Genomic DNA, 21,179 nt, shown 5'->3' with positions numbered 1-21,179 from the left:
ATAGGCTACTTGAGGTTTTTGGTAAAATTCTAGTTAATTGACTTCTATTTTAAAGGCTATCTCAGAAAGGGTTTAGGTTAGGAAAATGAAACTTTCAGGGATGAATCTAGAGACTAAAGTATGTCCTGGGAAGGTATTTTTAAGCAACTACCTCTACTCCTTCTCCCTCTAGAGGACCCTGACCTTTGATGACCTTTAAAATATGTGTGTTATAAAAGTGAAACCTTGCAAAATAGATCTTCAGCTTAATTGAAGCATAACAAAATTATTTTCAGCTTCATAACTTTACTCAATTCCACTTTATAAGATTTTAAAGATATGCAAATACATTTCCTAAATTTTGAAAAAAGAATATTGATATGGCTCAAAATTCTACTCAAATAACAGGAATTGCATTCTCAGAACTAAAGGCAGAAAAAAGCAACAGTAAAATTCTAGTTAATTCACTTCTTGCTATCTCAGAAAGGGTTTAGGTTAGGAGAATGAAACTTTTAGGGATAAATCTACAGACTAAAGTATGTCCTGGGAAGGTACTTTGAAGCAACTACCTCCACTCCTTCTCCCTCTTGAGGACCCTGACCTTTGATGACCTTTAAAAATATGTGTGTTATAAAAATGAAACCTTGCAAATTAAATCTTCTGCTTCATTGAAGTACAACAAAATTGTTTTCAGTTTCATAACTTTACTCAATCCCATTTTATAAGGTTTTAAAGATATGCAAATACATTTCCTAAATTTTGAAAAAAAAACATTAATATGGCTCAAAATTCTGCTCAAATAACAGGAATTGCATTTTCAGAACTAAAGGCAGAGAAAAAGCAACAAGTAACTGAAAATTAAGGTAAATGTTGTTTTGTCAAAAATTTCAATAAGTATAGACCTGTCATGTAGGCAAAGTTCAGAACCCTCTAGAGGGAGAAGAAGTGGAAGTGGGTACTTTGAAATACTTTTCCGGGACATACTTTAGCCTATAGACTCATCCCTGAAAGTTTCATTTTCCTAACCTATACCCTTTCTAAGATAGCAAGAAGTCAATTAACTAGAATTTTATCAAAAGCAACTAGTAGCCTAACTTAAAATTAATGTAAAATGTTGTTTTGTCAAAATTTCAATAGGTAGCCTATAGACCTGTCATGTAGGCAAATTTCAGGGCCCTCTAGAGGCAGAAGGAGAGGAGGTGGGTACTTTAAAATACCTTCCTAGGACATACTTTAGCCTGTAGAACCATTCCTAAAAGTTTCATTTTCCTAATCTAAACCCTTTCCAAGATAGCAAGAAGTCAATTAATTATATTTTTAACAAGGTTAGTTTCTAAATAATTTTGGACCAACACAGACTAAGGGCTGGCTGCCAGAAGTGAGAAACTTTACATGGGTAACAATAAACTTCAAGTATTTTATATTTGAATAAGCATCAAAATTTAATACTTTGATTTATGCATTAAATATTAGTACCCTAATGAAGTTATTACTAACAAGGGTCCAAAAAGGTCTTGAAATTAAATTTGCACCTAAAGCAATTATTAGGTTATATTCAAAGATAACATGAGAAAAGGCATTGGGCACTATGTTCACTTTAATTGTTGGTCAAAAATATAGGCTAGAATGCCCTAAATTTGCCAATAAAGATCTCTTTAGTTTTAACTGAGTGAAAACTACAGAATTGCAACTATCCTATATGATTTCGAACAGTTTTTAAAAGCAGACCTAGATAAACAATGAAGGAGTTAGCCTAAACAATAATCTGATTAAACCCTGATAGAAACATCATAGTTTTGAACCTGCAGCTATTGTTAACTTATAGCCTAAATTTTCTATAGAAGAGGCAAACAACTAAAATTATTGAACATTTAAAGAACTAGCCTAAAACTTACGATGGTTCTCCAGAAAATTTGGTACAAACAGCCCAGAAGGCCGGATGCTTGGTGCCACTCCTGCCGGAACAGATACCATTTCTTAGTGTTTCAATTTTGGATTCGAATTTTCATTACGGTTTTTTAAACTCATAAGTGAGACTTATTGCGATTTACCAGTTCTTCCCATCTTTTTTAAAGATTTATGTACCAAATACAAGTGGACGGGTTCGGAAGATCAGATCCCCTGTGTCCCTGAAACATGAACAATTTATCCTCCTGAAACAAAATCTGGGCTAAACCACCTATAAAAGGATGAAAATCCTCTTAATATATTTTTTTAGGCATTCGTTAATTGAACAAAAATTTCCAGCAGATTTTTCTGGGAGTTTTTCTTTGATATCCTTAATCCTAGGAAATGTAATTCAGACCATGATCATGCAGCTATAGCTATCTCTGTGTCACATTATTTTCTTCAACCAATTTGTGCAGCCTAAAACTAGGTTTTGTATGGAAACATCATGTCTCTTTGGAAACTTTGTGACGGTATTGACATAAATACCATACATACTGACGTTTGTGTCTCTAGACATCAAAAGAGATGTGAGGGTACTTTGTGAGGGCTTTGGCCTCCACCCTACACACTTACATCCACATTTAGAAATTGCATTTTAGCCTCAAGTTTTATAAAAAGTTTCTATGGTATGAAGGGCTTATTTTAAGGTGACTCCCCTTCTTTGTGTTAGTAGGTATAATACCATTTCGGCTGTCAAACACTTGCACCATTGAGACGGATTGCAAACTGTGAAATTTATTATTCTCCTAATATTTCTGCTTGGTCTACTTTTATGTTGCAAGCGATATAAAAATAGTTGAATAAAGTATAATAAAGCCAATGAGACAGAATAAGCTATTTAAAGAATAGACAACACTTATGGATTAAAAGTCATGAATAATAACAATAACCATGTCTAATGTGAAAAGGAAAATTGATTAGTTTTGTACAAGAAGTTCCCTGAACGTATCTTTATGAAAAAAATTAATGAGACATCAGTACTACTATGGGAAATTGAGATTGCACCTCTTGTTCAGAGTCATGGAATGTCAACAGTTTGTTTACCAATCTGTTGTTTTTTTTCAATCAATACATTTTTTTAGGTCCACTGCTATAACATTGAGCCAATTCTTAAGTTTTTTCTTATATATTTTGTCCATACGGTAAACAAAATAGTTTTTAGCAGATGTAAAACAGAAGTTTCCGAATTGTCTATGGCAAATATTTGGATTATCTTTACTTTCAAACACTCAGCTAAACAGCTTTCGTAAATTTTGGGGAAAATAGGGGTAAGTGTAATTGGAGTTGACACCATCAAATATTGCTGTTAACCTTTTCTTTTCACTGGGTAATAAAACTTAATTTTTAACAAATAGAGTTGATTTCAAAAAAACTTAAGGACAAAGGTTTTGAAAGATTGTCAACGAAAGCTTTAATTAGTTCCATTGGGATGTCGGTGGATATCCGGTCATGGAATGTCAACCTTTGATTTATCGCTTTCCAGTGGGTTGGTTTTCATTTCCATTTGACATCATTTTTTTTGGGTGGGGGGTCCAATTGGGAATTCTCAAAATTTTCTAATTTCTTTTTATACATTTCGGCTACTATGGGCTTTTTACTAGATTGCAGCTATTGCTGCATGTCAAAGATAAAATTTATCACTTAACGCAACAGACCGTCTTGTCTAAAGTAAAAAAAAAAACGCAAATCGACCCACGTCCCTGATAAGCTTGAAAGATATTGCAAGAGTTTTGTTCAATTTGAAAACTAGTCATTATTTTTTTGTTTGTTTTTTTTAACTAAGTTTTGACAGTTATTTTTTGACAGTTATTGTTGTGTATGCCCCAACTAATGATACCGTTGATCAGACCAAGGATTATTTTTATCGCGTGTTGTCAAATGTTGTTGCTAAAGCGCATCGGCACGATGTTGTGACTTTGTGTGGGGACTTTAACGCTAAAGTCGGAAGTGATGCCTCCTATGTCCCAGCTATCCTTGGTAAGCATGGCCTGGGGGAAATCAGTAATAATGGCGCACGTTTAAATGAATCTTGTGCGACTCATGAACTTATCGTCGGCGCATCATGATTCCCTCATAAACAAATACACAAATTTACTTGGAACTTGCCTGATGGCGTAACAAGAAATGAAATAGACCATATTTTAATTTCCAAGCACAGGCGACGTTGTTTAGAGGATGTTAGCACCTTTCGAGGTGCTGACTGCTATTCCGACCATCAGCTTGTTGTTGCTAAGTTTAAGCTGAAGCTAAAAACTGTCATAAAGCCCCAGCGGTCAGTAAAAAGGTTTAATGTAAGAAAGCTGCAGGACCCATATGTATTACAAAAGTATACATCTACTTTGTCAAATAAGTTTTCCATGCTAAGGGACGAGTTGTCAATTGATAATCAATGGGAAAAGATCGTCGAGTCCCTGAAAGAAGTGACACAAGAAGTTGTGGGATATAACAGGAAGAAGAAAGAGCAGTGGATATCTGAAAGTACCTGGGATATCATTGATCAAAGGGCAGAAGTCAAAATTCTCGTAGATAGACATGAGCATAACAGGACATGCACTAGAGAATATCTTGATCATTTAAAAGCGCAGTATAAGCGTCTCAATAAACAAGTCAAAACACGGACTAGGAATGATAAGAGGGTGTTCCTGGAAACTATGGCTGATCAGGCTGAAGTAGCCACCAGGCGAGGAGATAGTCGCACTGTGTACGCTATAACGAAGGAGCTTGCGGGTATTTCGAAGGCTTCTTCAACCCAAGTTGAAAACAAAGAAGGCATCTTATTAACCCAGACGGATGACATAAACCGACATTGGATGGAACATTTCACCGAGGTATTAAATCAGGTGCCTCCCACGACTTCTTTAAATATCCCTGAAGAAACACTGTTTGATCTTGGAAAATATTCTGGACCTCTCTTGCTGAGTGAAGTAAAAGATGCTCTAATGACTTTGAAAAACGGAAAGGCTGCTGGTAACGATGGCATACCCCCAGAACTGTTGAAATATGGTAGAACTGCTCTAGCAGTGCCCATGTTTGAACTTTTGTCGCTGGTTTGGGATGAGAAAAAGTCCTGAGTGAATGGTCAAAGGCAGTAATTGTAAAACTCTTCAAAAAAAGGACAAAAGACTAAATATGATAATTGGAGAGGCATCGCTTTACAATCAGTTGGCAGCAAGGTTTTGTGGCAAATTATTCTCAATAGAATTCAAAGTAAAGTGGAGAAAGTTCTGAGAGATGAACAACATGGATTCTGCCAAAACAGATCGTGTTGTGACCTAATATTTAGCCTGAGAATCCTGCTCGAAGAATCTAACGAATGGCAGGTTCAACTACTCACAGTATTTATTGACTTTCTCAAGGCCTTCGATTCGATACACCGCGAGACCATGTGGAAAATTTTTTAATACATTACGGGATAACGATTAAAATTGTAAACATAATTAAAGCGCTATACCTCGATATTATGTGTGCAGTACAAACCGAGGGTGGCCTAACGGACTGGTTTACCGTTCAGTCGGGTGTAAGGCAGGGCTGCATTCTATCGCCACTGTTATTTGCCATAATCATAGATTTTGTGCTTCGTGGATCTAGCTTCAGTGGGGGTCTACAATTAAACACACTAAGAACCCTTCATGATGGTGTCCAAACCTTATATAAGTATTGTATAAAACAAATTCTAATAACTCAAAAATCATATCCAAGCTGTAACATCTCAAGTTAACTGTAGTATTAAAGCAATTTGTCCATATAGCTTTTTTATTATAAGTGTCTATTTTTAAGAACCTTTTACTAGATAAGAGGAAAGATTTCTTGATAACAGTTTTTAAATTATCTAACACTACATTAAGTGATAAATTAGTATACGTTGTCGCAAAATCGAAAGACTCAATTCTTTTAGCTGAAACCATTGTTAAAGAATCTATCACCTGCAGTGAATTATTAACACTCCAATATGGATTAAAATTCGAAAATTTTTTAATACCAGAACAATAAGTTTTAAGTTTATTTACAATTTCCTTTAAAATTAAAAAGAGGTCAGTAGCAGCAATGCGGGTTGGACATTTAGCTGCTCCAGCAATAAATCGTGGTTTAGGGGGATTCTTATGAAATTTTACAGTCCAATATAGGAAAGGGAACTTTTTATCATTGTCATTTATTTTAATATTAAAATTTTTAAAAAAGTATTTCTTCAGTCTTTTCAATTAAATTCTCATCCTCTATATTTACCTTTTCGTAAACATTAGTTGTGCATAACTCCCTTTTTAAGATATCACAATACAGCTTCTGACAAATTATGGCAAAATTATTATTAGCTTTATCCACTGGCACAATTACAAATTCATTCTTTAGATTAGCAATTGCTTGTTTAATCTTCGCATTATAAAATAATGATTTAGTGTTACTATTTTTTAAGTTAGAATATATTTTATTTCTTATTCTACTAATAATTAAATTCTTCCAACATTGAAAACTCTCTTTATTTTTATTCTCTTTCTTACACCACTTATCAATAAATAAATCAAAATCATTTTCCAAGCCATCAAGAACACTCGATGGTTTCAGATCATGAGAAAGACGGAAATTAGCCCCTTTATTCATTATAATTTGAAGATCATCTTGCTTTATTATTGACAAGTCCCCTGTTATAACATGTTTGTAAGTAGGATTTACAAATGGGCCAAGTTGCTTACAATTACAAACAGGTTTCCAATTTATATAACTATCTAGTCTTTTTAGTATTAAATTATAATTAAAAATAATTTGCCCAATAGTTTTTGAAAATTTATAAGTTAAAACTGGACTATCATTATAATTCAAATTACTAGGAAGGGCCTGTTTCACATGCCACTGATTTAAAATTTCAGGTAAATTAATATCTTCAATCTGCTTACAAGTAAAATTAATAGGTAAATATAATCTGTTATCCTTATTACTAATCTTATCGAACTTTTTCTTTTTTGAAATAAATATTGTTTTAGTTAGAATGCAAATTGTATCACATATTACTTTAAAATTATAATCAAGAGCTGTATTATTCTTAACAATCCAGAAAAGTTTGATTAAATTCCTCTTGGATAAATTATTTAGACATTTTATTACAGAAATCATACCCCTAGATTCAAGTAGCTGGCATAGATCTATAGAAAGCATATGTACATCTAATTCATTTTTTCCATTATTTTTCCTATGTCCTCTCGATCGTTTTTTACGTTTAGTAGGACAAGTAAAAGAAGGATGGTCCATAAAACCATCAATACATTTAACAACAACATGAGACATGTCACCATATTTTGCTACACGATTATGTAGCCCAAAAGGATAAGCTGTACCAAGAGTATGGATCCAGAAATCTTCCTGCTTACGTAGTCTATTATTCTTCTCTTCTTTATTTAAATTTTCTAATTCTAAAATTTCTAAAATTGATATATATATATATATATATATATATATATATATATATATATATATATATATATATATATATATATATATATATACATATATATATATATATATGTGTATATATATATATATATATACTAGCTGTTGGGGTGGCGCTTCGCGCCACCCCAACACCTAGTTGGTGGGGGCGCTTCGCGCCCCCCCCAAGCCCCCCCGCGCGCGTAAGTCGTTACGCGCCATAATAGTTACGCGCCATTGTAGTTGTGTCCCTATGTCCCACCTGTGAATATAGATATATATATATATATATATATGGTTTTAACTACGTAAAACTTGCGAATATACAACATTCTTTGCTGTCCCATTGTCTTTGCATATAAATAGATTGTCAGGTTATCCCCCTGTTTCCCCCGGTGTCCCCGTTGTAGTTGTGTCCCTGTGTCCCGGTCGTCATTTATATTCCCTGTGTCCCGGGTCCCGGTCATCATTTGTATCCCGGTGTCCCGGTCTGTATATACATTCGTTTTTTAGTTTTGTTTTTCTCCTTTATTTTTTTCCTTTTTTTTTCTTTTTTAGCTTATTTAGATTTTTAGATTTTTTAGTTTTTTTTATTAGTTTTTAGTTTTTATTTCTTTTTAGTTTTTTTGTCCCGGTCGTCATTTATATCCCCCTGTTTCCCCCGGTGTCCCCGTTGTAGTTGTGTCCCTGTGTCCCGGTCGTTATTTATATTCCCTGTGTCCCGGTCGTCATTTGTATCCCGGTGTACCGGTCTGTATATACATTCGTTTTTTAGTTTTGTTTTTCTCCTTTATTTTTTTCCTTTTTTTTTCTTTTTTAGTTTATTTAGGTTTTTAGATTTTTTAGTTTTTTTATTAGTTTTTAGTTTTTTTTTTCTTTTTAGTTTTTTTGTAGTTTTTACCTTCCTTTTAGTTTTGTTAATTTTTTTTTTTTCTTTTTAGTTTTTTTGTAGTTTTTACCTTCTTTTTAGTTTTGTTAATTTTTTTTTTTTACTTGTGTCCTGGTCGTCATTTATACTCCCTGTGTCCCGGTGCTTTGTTGATTGCTAATCGAACATTCCTTTTGTCCTGGTCGCTTTCTCTTTGAGTGTCGTCATTTATTTTTTTCTTTTTTAGTTCTTTTAGTTTTTACCTTTTTTAGTTTTTTTTTAGTTTTTAGTTTTTTTAGTTTTTTACCTTTTTTTAGTTTTTTTAGTTTTTTAGCTTTTTTATTTTTTTTATTAGTTTTTAGTTTTTTTGTAGTTTTTGCCTTTTTTTTAGTTTTTTTAGTTTTTTAGCTTTTTTATTAGTTTTTAGTTTTTTTTTGTAGTTTTTGCCTTTTTTTAGTTTTTTTAGTTTTTTAGCTTTTTTATTTTTTTTATTAGTTTTTAGTTTTTTTTGTAGTTTTTGCCTTTTTTTAGTTTTTTTGTCTACAATTGTCTACAAGTAGACAATTATTCCTGAATCAAATTTAACCTTTGTTTGCATTAAAAAAAACTTTACTCCTGTCATGTTAATCATTTCCTGAGTTGTCCTCAATCTGTTCTTGATGATTTTCATCTTGCCAAATATTTGTTCACCTTTAGCTAATGTCACTGCAATAGTTTTGCAAAACTGAATGGTCTGTAAACTAAAGGCAACCCTAGCCTGTTCTTTTTTTAGGGAGAACTTGACAATCTTAATGATGATTCCAGTACTTTTGTATGTGTGCAAAAAGTCCCTCTGTGGGCTAGGCATCTTAGGTATTGAGTCTTTCTTCCTAACTTCTTGGAAATATGAGCTCATGTTCCATTAAAGCACAACTATGTTACTTGCAAAATTATATAATTGAAATGCCAGTTTACTTCACAGATACAAGCCTTTCTCAAAACTCATAGAATTCCATCTGCTCTATAGCCTGCTTTCTTTGACTCAGAATCTACAATGATGAGTAAACACGTTTTAGCAGCTCCCTCTCTTTCAATGTACAATACACATACAGCCAAACACTCTTCATTGCTGGCTGCAGGTTTTTATATTTGAAGATGCCAAAGAGGCATCTTCATTACCTTCTGCTATGACTTCTTAACTAGTTCTGGTTGAACAATTGCACATTAATTTATTTTGGTTCTTACCCAACAGATAGCTGGTGACATTTAGCCTCATCTGGTTTTTCATTTGCTGGTGCATTTTGTTGTTGTTTCTTGAAAGAAAATTAAGTAGCTCAATTTTGAATTCCCTCTACAAAATGATTAAGACCACCTACAGATGCTTTAGGACCATTTGATTGGAAGTGAGTGATGAGCATTCTAGCCTTGGTGCCCTTGCTTTGTATTTTGTGCCAATTTCTAGTTCCTACTATAAATGATACCAGAATCATTTAAGAATGACCCCATATTCACAGATGCTGTAGAATAAATAGTTGAAATTACTAAAAGTACTTTAGCATAAAGAGCAAGGTATTAAGGAGATGATCCCTCATATGCGTAATAATTTTTGTTCATTTTGAGTTTCAATGCTGCTCATTATTTTCAGTTGAAAAAACTTTTTCATTGTTTTTTAAATAATGCTAGATAATCTTGTGCCCTCTTCATGGAATTTCCCTTCCCTCATGACAAATTCCTCCAGTGAAAGATCCTTCTATGCAGCTCCCTCAACTCTCCACCCTTTACAAGGAAATCCCCCTGAAAATATCTGAACAATTCCTAATAACAATTACTGTATGTAAGCACTAGTCAAAGCTTGTAACTTGCAGCCCCAGCCCAATGTGATGGTGTGATTTTTGTTATGATTCTATGACTTTTAGGCAGTGTTTCCCCCTATTTTCCAAAATAAGGCAAATTTTTTCAGGTTTGTATCTTTTGATGAGTAAGACTAAATTTGATGAATCTTATATATTTAAAATCAGCATAAAAATCCAAATCTTTTGATCTATCTATTAGTATCAAAATTCCAATTTTTAGACCCCTACAAGAAAATCCCCCTGAAAATGTCTAAACATTTCCTAATAACCATTGCTGTGTGTAAGCACTAGTCAAAGCTTGTAACTTGCAGCCTCAGCCCAATGTGATGGTGTGATTTTTGTTATGATTCTATGGCTTTTAGGCAATGTTTCCCCCTATTTTCCAAAATAAGGCAAATTTTCTCAGGTATTATCTTTTGATGAGTAAGACTAAATTTGATGAATCTTATATATTTAAAATCAGCATAAAAATCCAAATCTTTTGATCTATACATTAGCATCAAAATTCTGATTTTTAGATCCCTACAAAAAATCCCCCTGAAAATGTCTAAACATTTCCTAGTAACCATTACTGTATGTAAGCACTAGTCAAAGCTTGTAACTTGCAGCCCCAGCCCAATGTGATGGTGTGATTTTTGTTACGATTTTATTACTTTTAGGCTGTGTTTCCCCCTATTTTCCAAAATAAGGCAAATTTTCTCAGGCTTGTATCTTTTGATGAGTAAGACTAAATTTGATGAATCTTATATATTTAAAATCAGCATAAAAATCCAAATCGTTTGATCTATCTATTAGTATCAAAATTTCAATTTTTAGACTTCTGTTTACTATTTAGCTGGGCTGCTCCTTACTACAGTTCATTACCATTAACTGTTTGATTAAAAGCCTAATATTTATACTATATTATTTCATCAAAGATTCTCTTGTGACTTGTGGTAAAGAATTTTGTGTGAACATGTTTATTTTTCAGTGTAATTCTGAGCAATGATGCAAAGAGGATTATTTTAGACAGCAGGACTATGAGTTTTAGTTTTTTTCCTATTCTATTTTAATTTGAAAACGTCTGAAATGTAAGAGAGTTAGATTGAAAAATTATTAAAAATTAAAAAGGGAAAGCATGGTACTTACGCAGAGAGAGAAGGAGGGGACTTTGTGGTAAATTTGGAGATATTTTCATTATCAAGCTATAAATCTGATGAAGATAACTATCAAGACCTTTTTTATATGCTCTTTCAAAATATTTTATTTATTTATTTATTTATTTGAAAACCCGTCAATCATACGAAATGAAAAAGACAGAGCACGAACATATAAATACAAGAAAATATATAAGAAACAATAAAATATATAGGACATAACTAGAAAGAGACTCAACTAATAAAAGGGCAAATACAATAGCACTAAAATGAATAAAACGAAAACAGATCTATTGTAAAAGGAGATTATACCAATTGTGATCTACTATTTTAATATTGTGTCTTGATTACATTTTCAACTGCAACATGAGGGTCAGTTATGTGATACTTTTTGATGAGGATTGAGTTTCTGTACCAGGGAGGAAAACGTAGGAGGTATTTAGCAAAACGGAAGAAAAGCGCACGGATTTTAGACAATTCAGCCTTCAAGAATAGTTTCCAAAATGGTGCCAGGTACAGAATATGAGGTAAAACAGTAGCGTTATATAGGCTGGCAAGGAGGGGGCGGCTAAAACGGAATTTAGCAGAGACTATGGAAGCATACGAGCCGGAGATTCGTCGATTGAGGTGTTTGATCAGTAGAAGACGAGTATGCCTTAGAGACGAGCCATTAGGGACTCTGAGGTAATTTATGTGGTCAGCAGTATTCACGAGATTTTCACCAAAAAGCAGTGAAGGCATGTGTGGTGTTTTTTGCCAATTGAAGAGAACTGTCTTGGTTTTCTCAGTGTTAAAACTGAGGCCAAGTTTTATATATTCGGTTTTAAGCGTTTTAAAAATGTCAGAAGCTTTTTGCAATGTTCTACTTAAGTTCAAGACATCATTGGCGTAGCATACTAAGGAGGTGTCTATAGAGGAAAGAATGCTTGAGGTTGGGCATTTATCTTGTGCTTGAAGAACATAATTATTGAACAAATGAGGGGAGGAGACAGCTCCCTGACGGGCACCCTTCAAAACGGGGATCAATTTTTCATGAGGCTGGGGAGGCAAATTTTTGTCGGGAGGAAGCTTTAGGCAAATGGACAGCCTCGAGTACATATCACGTAGGGATCGAACTATGCAGGGATTCAGACCTCGTTGTGAAGCTTTTTAATAACATTGCAGCATGTATGAGTGAATTGAATGCACGGCTGATATCATGACTAGCTAATGCTATGCTCTCTCCAGAAAAATCCGCATCGAGTAGCACACTCACTACAGCCGTCAAGGCATCAGCACAACCAGTGCGGCACTTAAATCAGAATTGACGTGGTGGACAAGGCGGATCCGAATTGACAAGTCATCCATCACTTGTTTTTCACTAAGCATGTCCCCCCTACCTATGTGCAAATATATAGCCCAAATGTGTTTCTAAAGTATTGTATAAATCATGTTTTGATATTTTTCATTAGGATTAACTTAATTTCATATCTTGAGTGTTGGTAGTTTAATACACGAGTACCAATTAAAGAGAATTGGTCCTTTTGCTTGGAATCTCGACTCTTTAAAAATTTGTTGAATTTTGCTTCATTTGATATGTAAAACTTAAGTACTTTTCTTTTCATGCCACCAAGTGACATAGAGTAATTGCAAATTCTGTTGGTCTGTCTGTCTTGGTTTTGCTAGTTTAGGTACTTCCAGATAAGCTAGGACAATCAAATTTGGCAGGCGTATCAGGACCAGACCAGATTAAATTAGAAATAGTTGTTTCCCCAATTCAACCATCTTGGGGGAGTGGGAGGACAGTTAATTCAAAAAAAATAGAAAAAAGAGGTATCTTTAACTTACAAATGGGTGATACAATCTTATTGAAATTTGATATTTAGATGGATATTGTGTCGCAGAGCTTTTACTTCAAATCCCGACTGGATCTGGTGAAATTAGGGGGAGTTGGAGGGGGCAACCTAAAATCTTGGAAAATACTTAGAGTGGAGGGATTGGGATGAAACTTGATTTGAAGAATAAGCACGAGTTCTAGATATATGATTGACATAATCTTAACGGATCCGCTCTCTTTGGGGGAGTTGGGGGGGGGGGGGGTTTAATTTGGAAAAATAGAAAAATTGAGGTACCTTAAATCATAGAAAACACTGAGAGTGGAGGGATTGGGATGAAACTTGGTGGGAAACATAAGCTCAAGTCCTAGATTATGTGATTGAAATAACCGGGACGAATTTGCTGTCTTTGGAGGAGTTGTGGGGGGGGGAGGGTTAATTCTGAAAAATTAGAAAAAATGAGGTATTTTTTACTTTTGGAGTAGTCATCAGATCTTAATTAAATTTCATGTTTAGAAGGTCCTCGTAACTCAGATCTCTCATTTTAAATTCCGACCAGATCCAGTTTCATTGGAGGGAGTTGGGGCAGGTGGGAACCATAAATCTTGGAAAAGGCTTTGAGTGGAGAGTTCAGGATGAAACTTGGTGGTAAGAATAAGCACAAGTCCAAGATACGTGGTTGACATAACCGGACCGGATCCGCTCTTTTTGGGGGAATTGGGGAGGGGGGTAATTTGGAAAATTTAGAAAAAATAAGATATTTGTCACTTACAAACAGATGATAAGATCTTAATGAAATTTGATTTTTAGAAGAATCTTGTGCTTCAGAGCTCTTTCTAAATCCCGACCAGATCCGGTGACGTTGGGGGGAGTTGGAGGGGGAAACTGGAAATTTTGGAAAACGTGAAAATTGAGGTATCTTGATCTTACAAATGGGTGATCAGATCTTAATGAAACCTGATATATAGCAAGATTTTATGTCTCAGATGATCCATTTCCAATTTGAATCAGATCTTGGGACCTACGGGGTTGGAGGAGAAACAAAAATCTTGGAAACTGGAAATATAGACAATTTATAGTGGAGAGATTGGGATGAAACTTGATGGGAAGAATAAGCACAAGTTCCAGATACGTGATTGACATATTTGGAACGTATTTGCTCTCTTTTGGGGAGTTGGGGGGGAGTGTAATTCAGAAAAATTAGAAAAGTTGAGGTATTTTTAACTTAAGAACAGATGACCAAATCCTAATAAAGTTTGATGTTTGGAAGGACCTCATGTCTCAGAGCTCTTACTTTAAATCTCGACCAGATCTGGTGACATTGGGGGGGGGGCTTGTGGGGGAAACCAGAAATCTTGGGAAATGCTTAGAGTGGAGAGATTGGGATGAAACTTGGTGGGTAGAATAAGCAAATGTCGTAGATAAGATACGTGATTGACGTAACCAGACTGGATCCTCTCTTTGGGGGAGTTAGGGAGGGGGGTTCAGTGCTTTGCCGAGTTTGGTGCTTATGGACATGCTAGGACAATGAAAACTGGTAGGCATGTCAGGGACCTGCACAAATTGACTTGATAAAGTCGGTTGTCCCGATTTTTCCATCTGGGGGGCAGAAGGGAGAGGAAAAACTAGAAAAAGGTGGTAACTTACGAGTAGGTGATCTGATCTTAATGAATTTTGATATTAGAAGGACCACGTGTCTCAGAGCTTTTATTTTAAATCCCGGCCAGCATTAAGCCTCTGATTTTCCTTGTAAGTCAATGTATTGATTCTTAGAATTTTGCTAGAGCTCATGCCATTTGAGCTCTTTGGCTCTTCTGGCCTTGTCACAAATGCCATATGAGCTCTTAGATCTTGTGTAACTTCCTACTGAAGTTGTCAACCCCTTTAAACTTTCAAACTGGTATACCTCGTGAAGGAATTCTTGTACCTAAAAATGGATGTCATACACTTTGATCAGCTCATCAAGAGCTACCAACTGCCGTCAAAAAAAAGAAATCCATCTCTTAGTTCAAAAGTTGACTTTTTTCAGTAGGACAAGTTTCGACCATTATCACTTAGAAAGGAGCAAAGGATAAATTTCTCTACTGCAATCCCAAGTACAAAAAAACAAATAATAAACTCAGCTGAAATCACAAACAGAAATGGGTAGAAACTATAGATTTTTGGTCCTAGGCAAGAGTTCTACAAAGCTTTTCAAAATGCAGTCCTATTCATCAATCCGGCCACAGACCCACATTTTATATAAAAACCGTGGAGGTTAGACCCTTTTCACTTTCTAGGAATAAGCTGAAATCAGGGCGCTAAAAAAAGTCTTCAAAGTGCAAACACCTCTTTGGATTTATTGGATTTTAAAGCCTGCTTTTGTGTTAATTAAGTGCTGTGAACTTGAATCAATTCAGTGACCTTAGCTAATTCAGTTGCTATTTCATAATATTTGCTATGGTTCAACTTGACCTTGATACAATATGAAAACATTTTTTTTTAACTTACATTAATTCAGTGGTTTAAATTCGAATTATTTCAGTGACCGTAGATAATTTTTGATTTCATCAAACAGTTCATGATAACGAACTGTAGTAAGGAGTGACCTGGCTCAATAGTAAACGAAATTCCAAAAAACGGAATTTTGATGCTAAAAGACACATCAAAAGGATCGAATTTCATGCTGATTTTTAATATATAAGTTTCATCAAATTTAGGCTTTGTCATCAAAAGTTATGAGCCTGAGAAAATTTGCCTTATTTTGGAAAATACGGGGAAACACCGGTCATTCTATCAACCCAGTGGTCCTAGAATGTCGCAAAAGGGCTCATTCTAACGGAAATGAAAAATCCTAGTGCCCTTTTTAAGTGACCAAAAAAATTAGAGGGCACCTAGGCCCCCTCCCACCCTCATTTTTTCCCAAAGTCAACGGATCAAAATTTTGAGATAGCCATTTTGTTCCGCATAGTCGAAAACCATAAAATCTATGTCTTTGGGGATGAATTACTCCCCCACAGTGCCTGGAGGGGGCGGTGCAAGTTACAAACTTTAACCAGTGTTTACATACAGTAATGGTTATTGGGAAGTGTACAGACGTTTTCTGGGGGATTTTTTGGTTTGGGTTGGGGTTGAGGGGAGGGGGATATGTGGGAAAATCTTTCCTTAGAGGAATATGTCAAGGGGGACGAGAAATTCAATGAAAAGGGCGCAGGATTTTCTAGCATTACTATAAAAAAAAAACAATGAAAAAATAAACATAACAAAGTTTTTTCTATTGAAAGTAAGGAGTAGCATTAAAACTTAAAACGACAGAGATTATTACGCATATGAGGGAATACTTTAGCATAAAGAGCGAGGTATTTAGGAGGATATAAATGCCTTGCTCTTTATGCTAAAGTATTTTTAGTAATTTCAACTATTTATTCTACAGCCTTTTTGATTCAGGGATCATTCTTAAAGATTTGGGACAAAACTTAAGATTTAGTGTAAAGGGTGAAGTATTAACGAGGGGACAAACCCCCTTATGTACATAATAAAAATATAAGAATATAAAAGTTTGTTATGTAAGTTAATTCTTAAGTTACATATATTTTTTACTAATAAAAACGTTCGTCAAAAATTAAAAGCTTTAGTTGCCTTTTTCAGTAACCGAAAAATTGAATGGCAACTAGGCCTCCTTTCCCACCCCTTGTTTCTCAAAATCCTCTGATCAAAACTAAGAGAAAGCCATTTGGCCAAAAAAAAAAAAAAATTAAAATACAAATTTCATTTTAATAATGTATGTGCGGAGAGCCAAAAATCAAACATGCATTAATTCAAAAACTTTCAGAAATTAAATAAAAAAAACTAGTTTTTTTTTTAACTGAAAGTAAGGAGCGACATTAAAACTTAAAACGAACAGAAAATACTCTGTATATGAAATTGGTTGTCCCCTCTGCAATCCCTCGCTCTTTACGCTAAAGTTTGACTCTTTGCCACAATTGTACTTTTTAAAACAATTAAAAAACTAGTTTTTTTTATATTCAATATCATTAAGAAGCGTACTGGGAACAAGCTGAAGAGGGGAAGGAACCTCCTGCAAGTGACGTATTGTACCTGCTGGTAAAGTTACCCATAAATAGGGGGGAATAGCTGAGGGGGTCCTTACAATTCCCTTGTTCCTAGGTCCCTTCATTCAGTTCGTATCTAGCTTAGTTTTCAACCAGCTTGGATACGGACTTAGATTCTGGAAGACAATTGAAAAAAAAAAAATGCCTGTGTTAATTAGGGCGAGAGGGATATGGAATGGGTGAAAGTAGCAAAACCGAACTTGTATGGAATCTGCTACTGAACTTTATTTCCTGATCACTAGCATGTGGATTGAAAACAGAAGTTTTCGTGAATAGAGCTGTCGAGTTCTTCTCTCGTGAATCTATCCTTGATGCAAAGAAAGTATTATGGACACAATGAAAATTTGGGATGCAATGATAGAATGAGAACAGCAATAAGGACTCTGAAAATGTGCCAGATTTAGTAAAGGCCGTCTAGAAAAAGTACTAGGAAACAGCATTCTGGAAGCACATCTAGTCTTTACCATGTAGTCTTTCCCCATCCTCCCAATGCAGATCTTATTGTTAAAGTCGGTTTGGAAGGTGAATATAGTGACCAAATCCCTTTGTTCCTGTTGATCCCCATCCAAGATACTCCTTCCTCTGAATTTGTCAAAAGGAAATAAAAAATTTTACATGTTAAATCTTGGGACAAGATTGATAAGGGTATCCTCCAAGGGTAGTGTGACTTCATGCTAGATAATTCTGAGTTCCGTTTCATCTGCTCCAATGGCAACCTGGGATGGGTGAGTCTGATATCCATATTGAACTGAATTTTTATTGTGTGCAGTGCGTCCCAGTGAGAACATGTAGATCTGGAACCGAAAAATTTGGATGGTCCAGTAAACGAGAACCTCAAATCTGCTTGTCAGTCTTCGAAATTTGGGTTATGTCTGTGGAATGATTGTGAAAAACCTAGAAACAGAGTTGTAAACACCTTACGGTTACTTACTAGGCAGCACTTTCAGAAGGAACTCAACACTCACCAGGTTGGTCAAAGTGTTGCAATTGCGGAATCGATCACAAATGACCCTAATAAGTTATGAAAAACTTTGGAGCTTCCTGCCATGTTTACTTTTGGCCACTTTGCTCCTTACCTCAGCCTGCTTTAAAAATAATCGTGTTGGTTACAGATATTGGGCTAGCAACAACATTTTTTCCAAAACCAAGAAAGAGCCACTTCTCTTTGCTTCTACTTGTTAAAGATTCTACCTCTCTTTAAGTAGAAGTTGAAGTTCTCTTTCATTTTTGCCATGGGGTAACTCGCTTCAGAGAAGTCGTAGACGAACGAAATCACCGGCAGCATACACTTAAGCAAGCTAATACTTCTTGCAAATTGGCCATGACAACACCTTGTTGCAGTTGCTGCTGCCAAAAGAATATTTAACAGCATATTTAGCAGAAGGATGTTTTGTATTGGTGAATGAGAAAGACCTCACTGATGCCATTGACTTAAACAAGATTGTTCAATTGTGGCCGCTTTGACATAGAGGCAAATGTAAATTTAGCTGTTCTTATTTATACTTCTACGCATCAGATATTCTGTTTCAGTTTGTTCTTTGTCACTATAGATAAGTATAAAAGATGAAGGATTATTGTACAATTTATATTCATGAGTTGCATAAATATGATCTAGGAGTCGTTTAAATGAGATCTCCCCCTGGCCTGGTTGTTTTGAGCCAATCCTGTCTATATTTAGTAAAAATTCCCGCTTAAAGATGGTTGCTGTTGTCATGCTTAGAAAATGGCACACCTTCATTAATGTCACCATGCATTATAGAAGTGTATTTATGTCAAAGCTTACCCCTTTTTCTTAAGCCCTTTTCCTGTGAATTGGTAGACAGTGCACACTTAGCTCTGTCTTTACTTTTAAAATGTTTTCATAAATAAGCATAAATGATAAAGGATTATTTTAAAGTTAATTTTCATGAGTTGTATAATATGATCTAGGAATCGTTTAAATGGGGAGTTCTCACTTTCCCCCTGGTCTAGTTCCTTCAAGTCAACCATGTCTATAAACAGTAAAAGTTTGCACTTAAAGATTTTAATAATTCTCAAATATATAGAAAATAGCACACCTTCATTAATGTCACCATGCATTATAGAAGTGTATGTATGTCAAAGCTTACCCCTTTTTCTTAAGCCCTTTTTCTGTGAATTGGTAGACAGTGCAAAGATAGCTCTGTTTTTATTTTTAAATTTGTCATCCATTTTTGGCAGTCCAAGGTTAAACTAATATTTGTATCCACATTTTTAAATGTTATAACCATTGAACTAATGTTTTATATTTTGCAGGAACGGACAATAGCTGCGGAATTTGAATAATAAAAAGAATGTCTTTTATACCAGGAGAAGTTATCAAAGGTCAAAGGAAATTCTTGTCTAGAAAAGTATTCATGTGAAGAAGAATATTGATGAAAAACTTAATGTCAATTCTAAATCTACCAGAAGAGATTTATGATGTGATATCTGCGCATTTATCACTTGATGACGTTTTCAATTGTATGCAAGACTGCAAAAGATGGTATTATATATTGGAGAGAGGCAACTCTGGACTTTGGCAATACCACGATTTCAAAATTATTCCACATTTAGAACATGAGAGATATTGTAAAGATGTTATATATAATTCTGAGATATTGTGTTCTTTTTCCTCACATAAGTCTAGATTAAAGGCTTTTAAATATGCATGGAACCTAAAAGACTGTTCTTCCCATACTTACATTTTATTGTATGGTTTTACGCTTACAGGATATTCTATACGGGAATTAAATAACAGTTTATGTCTAGACAAAAAGACTGCACAAGGAGAAAGTTAGGCTTTGTAGCTGGAAGACATTCCTAGAAAATAACATGGAAAAATTGGCTGGACACAGTCATTAGGATCTGAGGCAGTTGTTGGAGTAGCAACAAAAGATGATTCCAATGTTGATCCTGAGAGACTTTATTTAGACGTCGTGGTGAAAGCTGGGGATGGGATTTAGTCAACAACTGCTTAATTCATAATGGTGTTGTTCTGCAGTGTGATTATCGCCAGTCTCCCAAATCTTCCCAAATATCAGGTATATGACAAATTATTATGACATTATAAATGACAAATTAAGCTTAAAATTTATAGAAACTCTGTTTTAGGAAAATATTCACAGCAATGCATATATTGCCATCAAGGTTATGTTGAGGATTTTTGTTTGAAAAAATGCCATGCTACTCCTTTGTTGTTATAATTTTTTATTTTATTTTTTAGTCAGCTTGCTGTATATGGCTGATGATATTTTAAAACAAAATCCTTTTACTGGCTTACTTGAACTATGTTTTACTATATTTACCAACTAAGATGCCTCTGTAGACTTCAGCTCAAAATTACCTCAATTAAGAGAGAATAGTTTGAAGAATGTAGTTGGGGGGAGATGTATCCTAGGATATATTTTGAGAGAGTAAAAATAGCACCTTAACTGCAAAGTAATTACCCTTTTCTTCTTTGACCATTTGTACCATAGGTGCGCCTGCATTTAACCCTTGGGAAGGACAGAGTCGGGTCAAGGATTTTTGTCTAAAAAAAAAGTTGAAAAACTTTTCTTTTCTCAGCTCTCTCTCTCTCTACTCGATATATTATATCTATTTAGTGTATCTTATCTGTCTACTCTGTCTTATCTGTCAATCTGTCTACTCTGTCAATCTGTCAATCTGTCTACTCCGTCTATGTGTCTACTCTGTCAATCTGTCTACTCCGTCTATGTGTCTATGTCAATATTTCTACTGCGTATATCTGTCTGTCTGTTTACTCTGTCAATCTGTCTTCTTCGTCTATCTGTCTCTCAGTCTACTCTGTTTGATCTGTCTACACTGTCTTCTCTTTCTATTTGTCTTCTCAGTCTTGCTTTTACTGTGCTTTTCTTCTTGAAAAACTAGCACTGCAGGAGCTTGAAAGGATGTAACTGTGTATGGTATATTTTTTTTTTTTTTTTGGGGGGGGGGGGTCTAAGCTTAGCTGATGATTCTGGATGTTCTACTAGATTCGTGTCTAGAAGTAAAGAGCAAGATTTCAGCTTATATCTTTGGATTTTGTTGGTATTTTTTCTCCCCTGTTCTTTCCCAGTCATGGAGCCTTATGG

The 21,179-nt window shown here is 34.8% G+C and overlaps 1 protein-coding gene and 1 long non-coding RNA gene across 9 annotated transcripts in view; one reads left to right on the top strand and one right to left on the bottom strand.

The window, feature by feature from the left end:
• The window catches only part of LOC136030293 (protein melted-like), an 89,043-nt gene that overhangs the window by 47,147 nt on the left and 20,717 nt on the right, over nucleotides 1-21,179 (top strand). For 7 of the 8 annotated variants that reach the window (XM_065709161.1, XM_065709160.1, XM_065709162.1 and 4 more), the window contains one exon: nucleotides 19,363-20,129. The exons of the other annotated variant lie outside the window; for it this stretch is intronic. Coding sequence is in view for 6 of the 7 variants with exons in the window: in XM_065709160.1 (XP_065565232.1) it covers nucleotides 19,363-19,392 (30 nt within the window). In the remaining variant the exon portion in view is untranslated. The remainder of the gene's footprint in view (nucleotides 1-19,362; nucleotides 20,130-21,179) is intronic. 8 annotated transcript variants of the gene reach the window in all.
• On the bottom strand, nucleotides 7,875-9,403 carry LOC136030283 (uncharacterized). Its single transcript, XR_010618227.1, has 2 exons — nucleotides 8,307-9,403; nucleotides 7,875-8,248 (listed from the first exon to the last, which is right to left on the bottom strand). It is a non-coding gene; the product is annotated as an uncharacterized LOC136030283 (long non-coding RNA).

The sequence above is a fragment of the Artemia franciscana genome, chromosome 8 (genome assembly GCF_032884065.1).
Source record: "Artemia franciscana chromosome 8, ASM3288406v1, whole genome shotgun sequence".
In the NCBI taxonomy this organism is placed as follows: domain Eukaryota; kingdom Metazoa; phylum Arthropoda; class Branchiopoda; order Anostraca; family Artemiidae; genus Artemia; species Artemia franciscana.
Note: the sequence above shows the minus strand (reverse complement) of the source record. Positions and strands in the feature narration are given on the sequence as shown.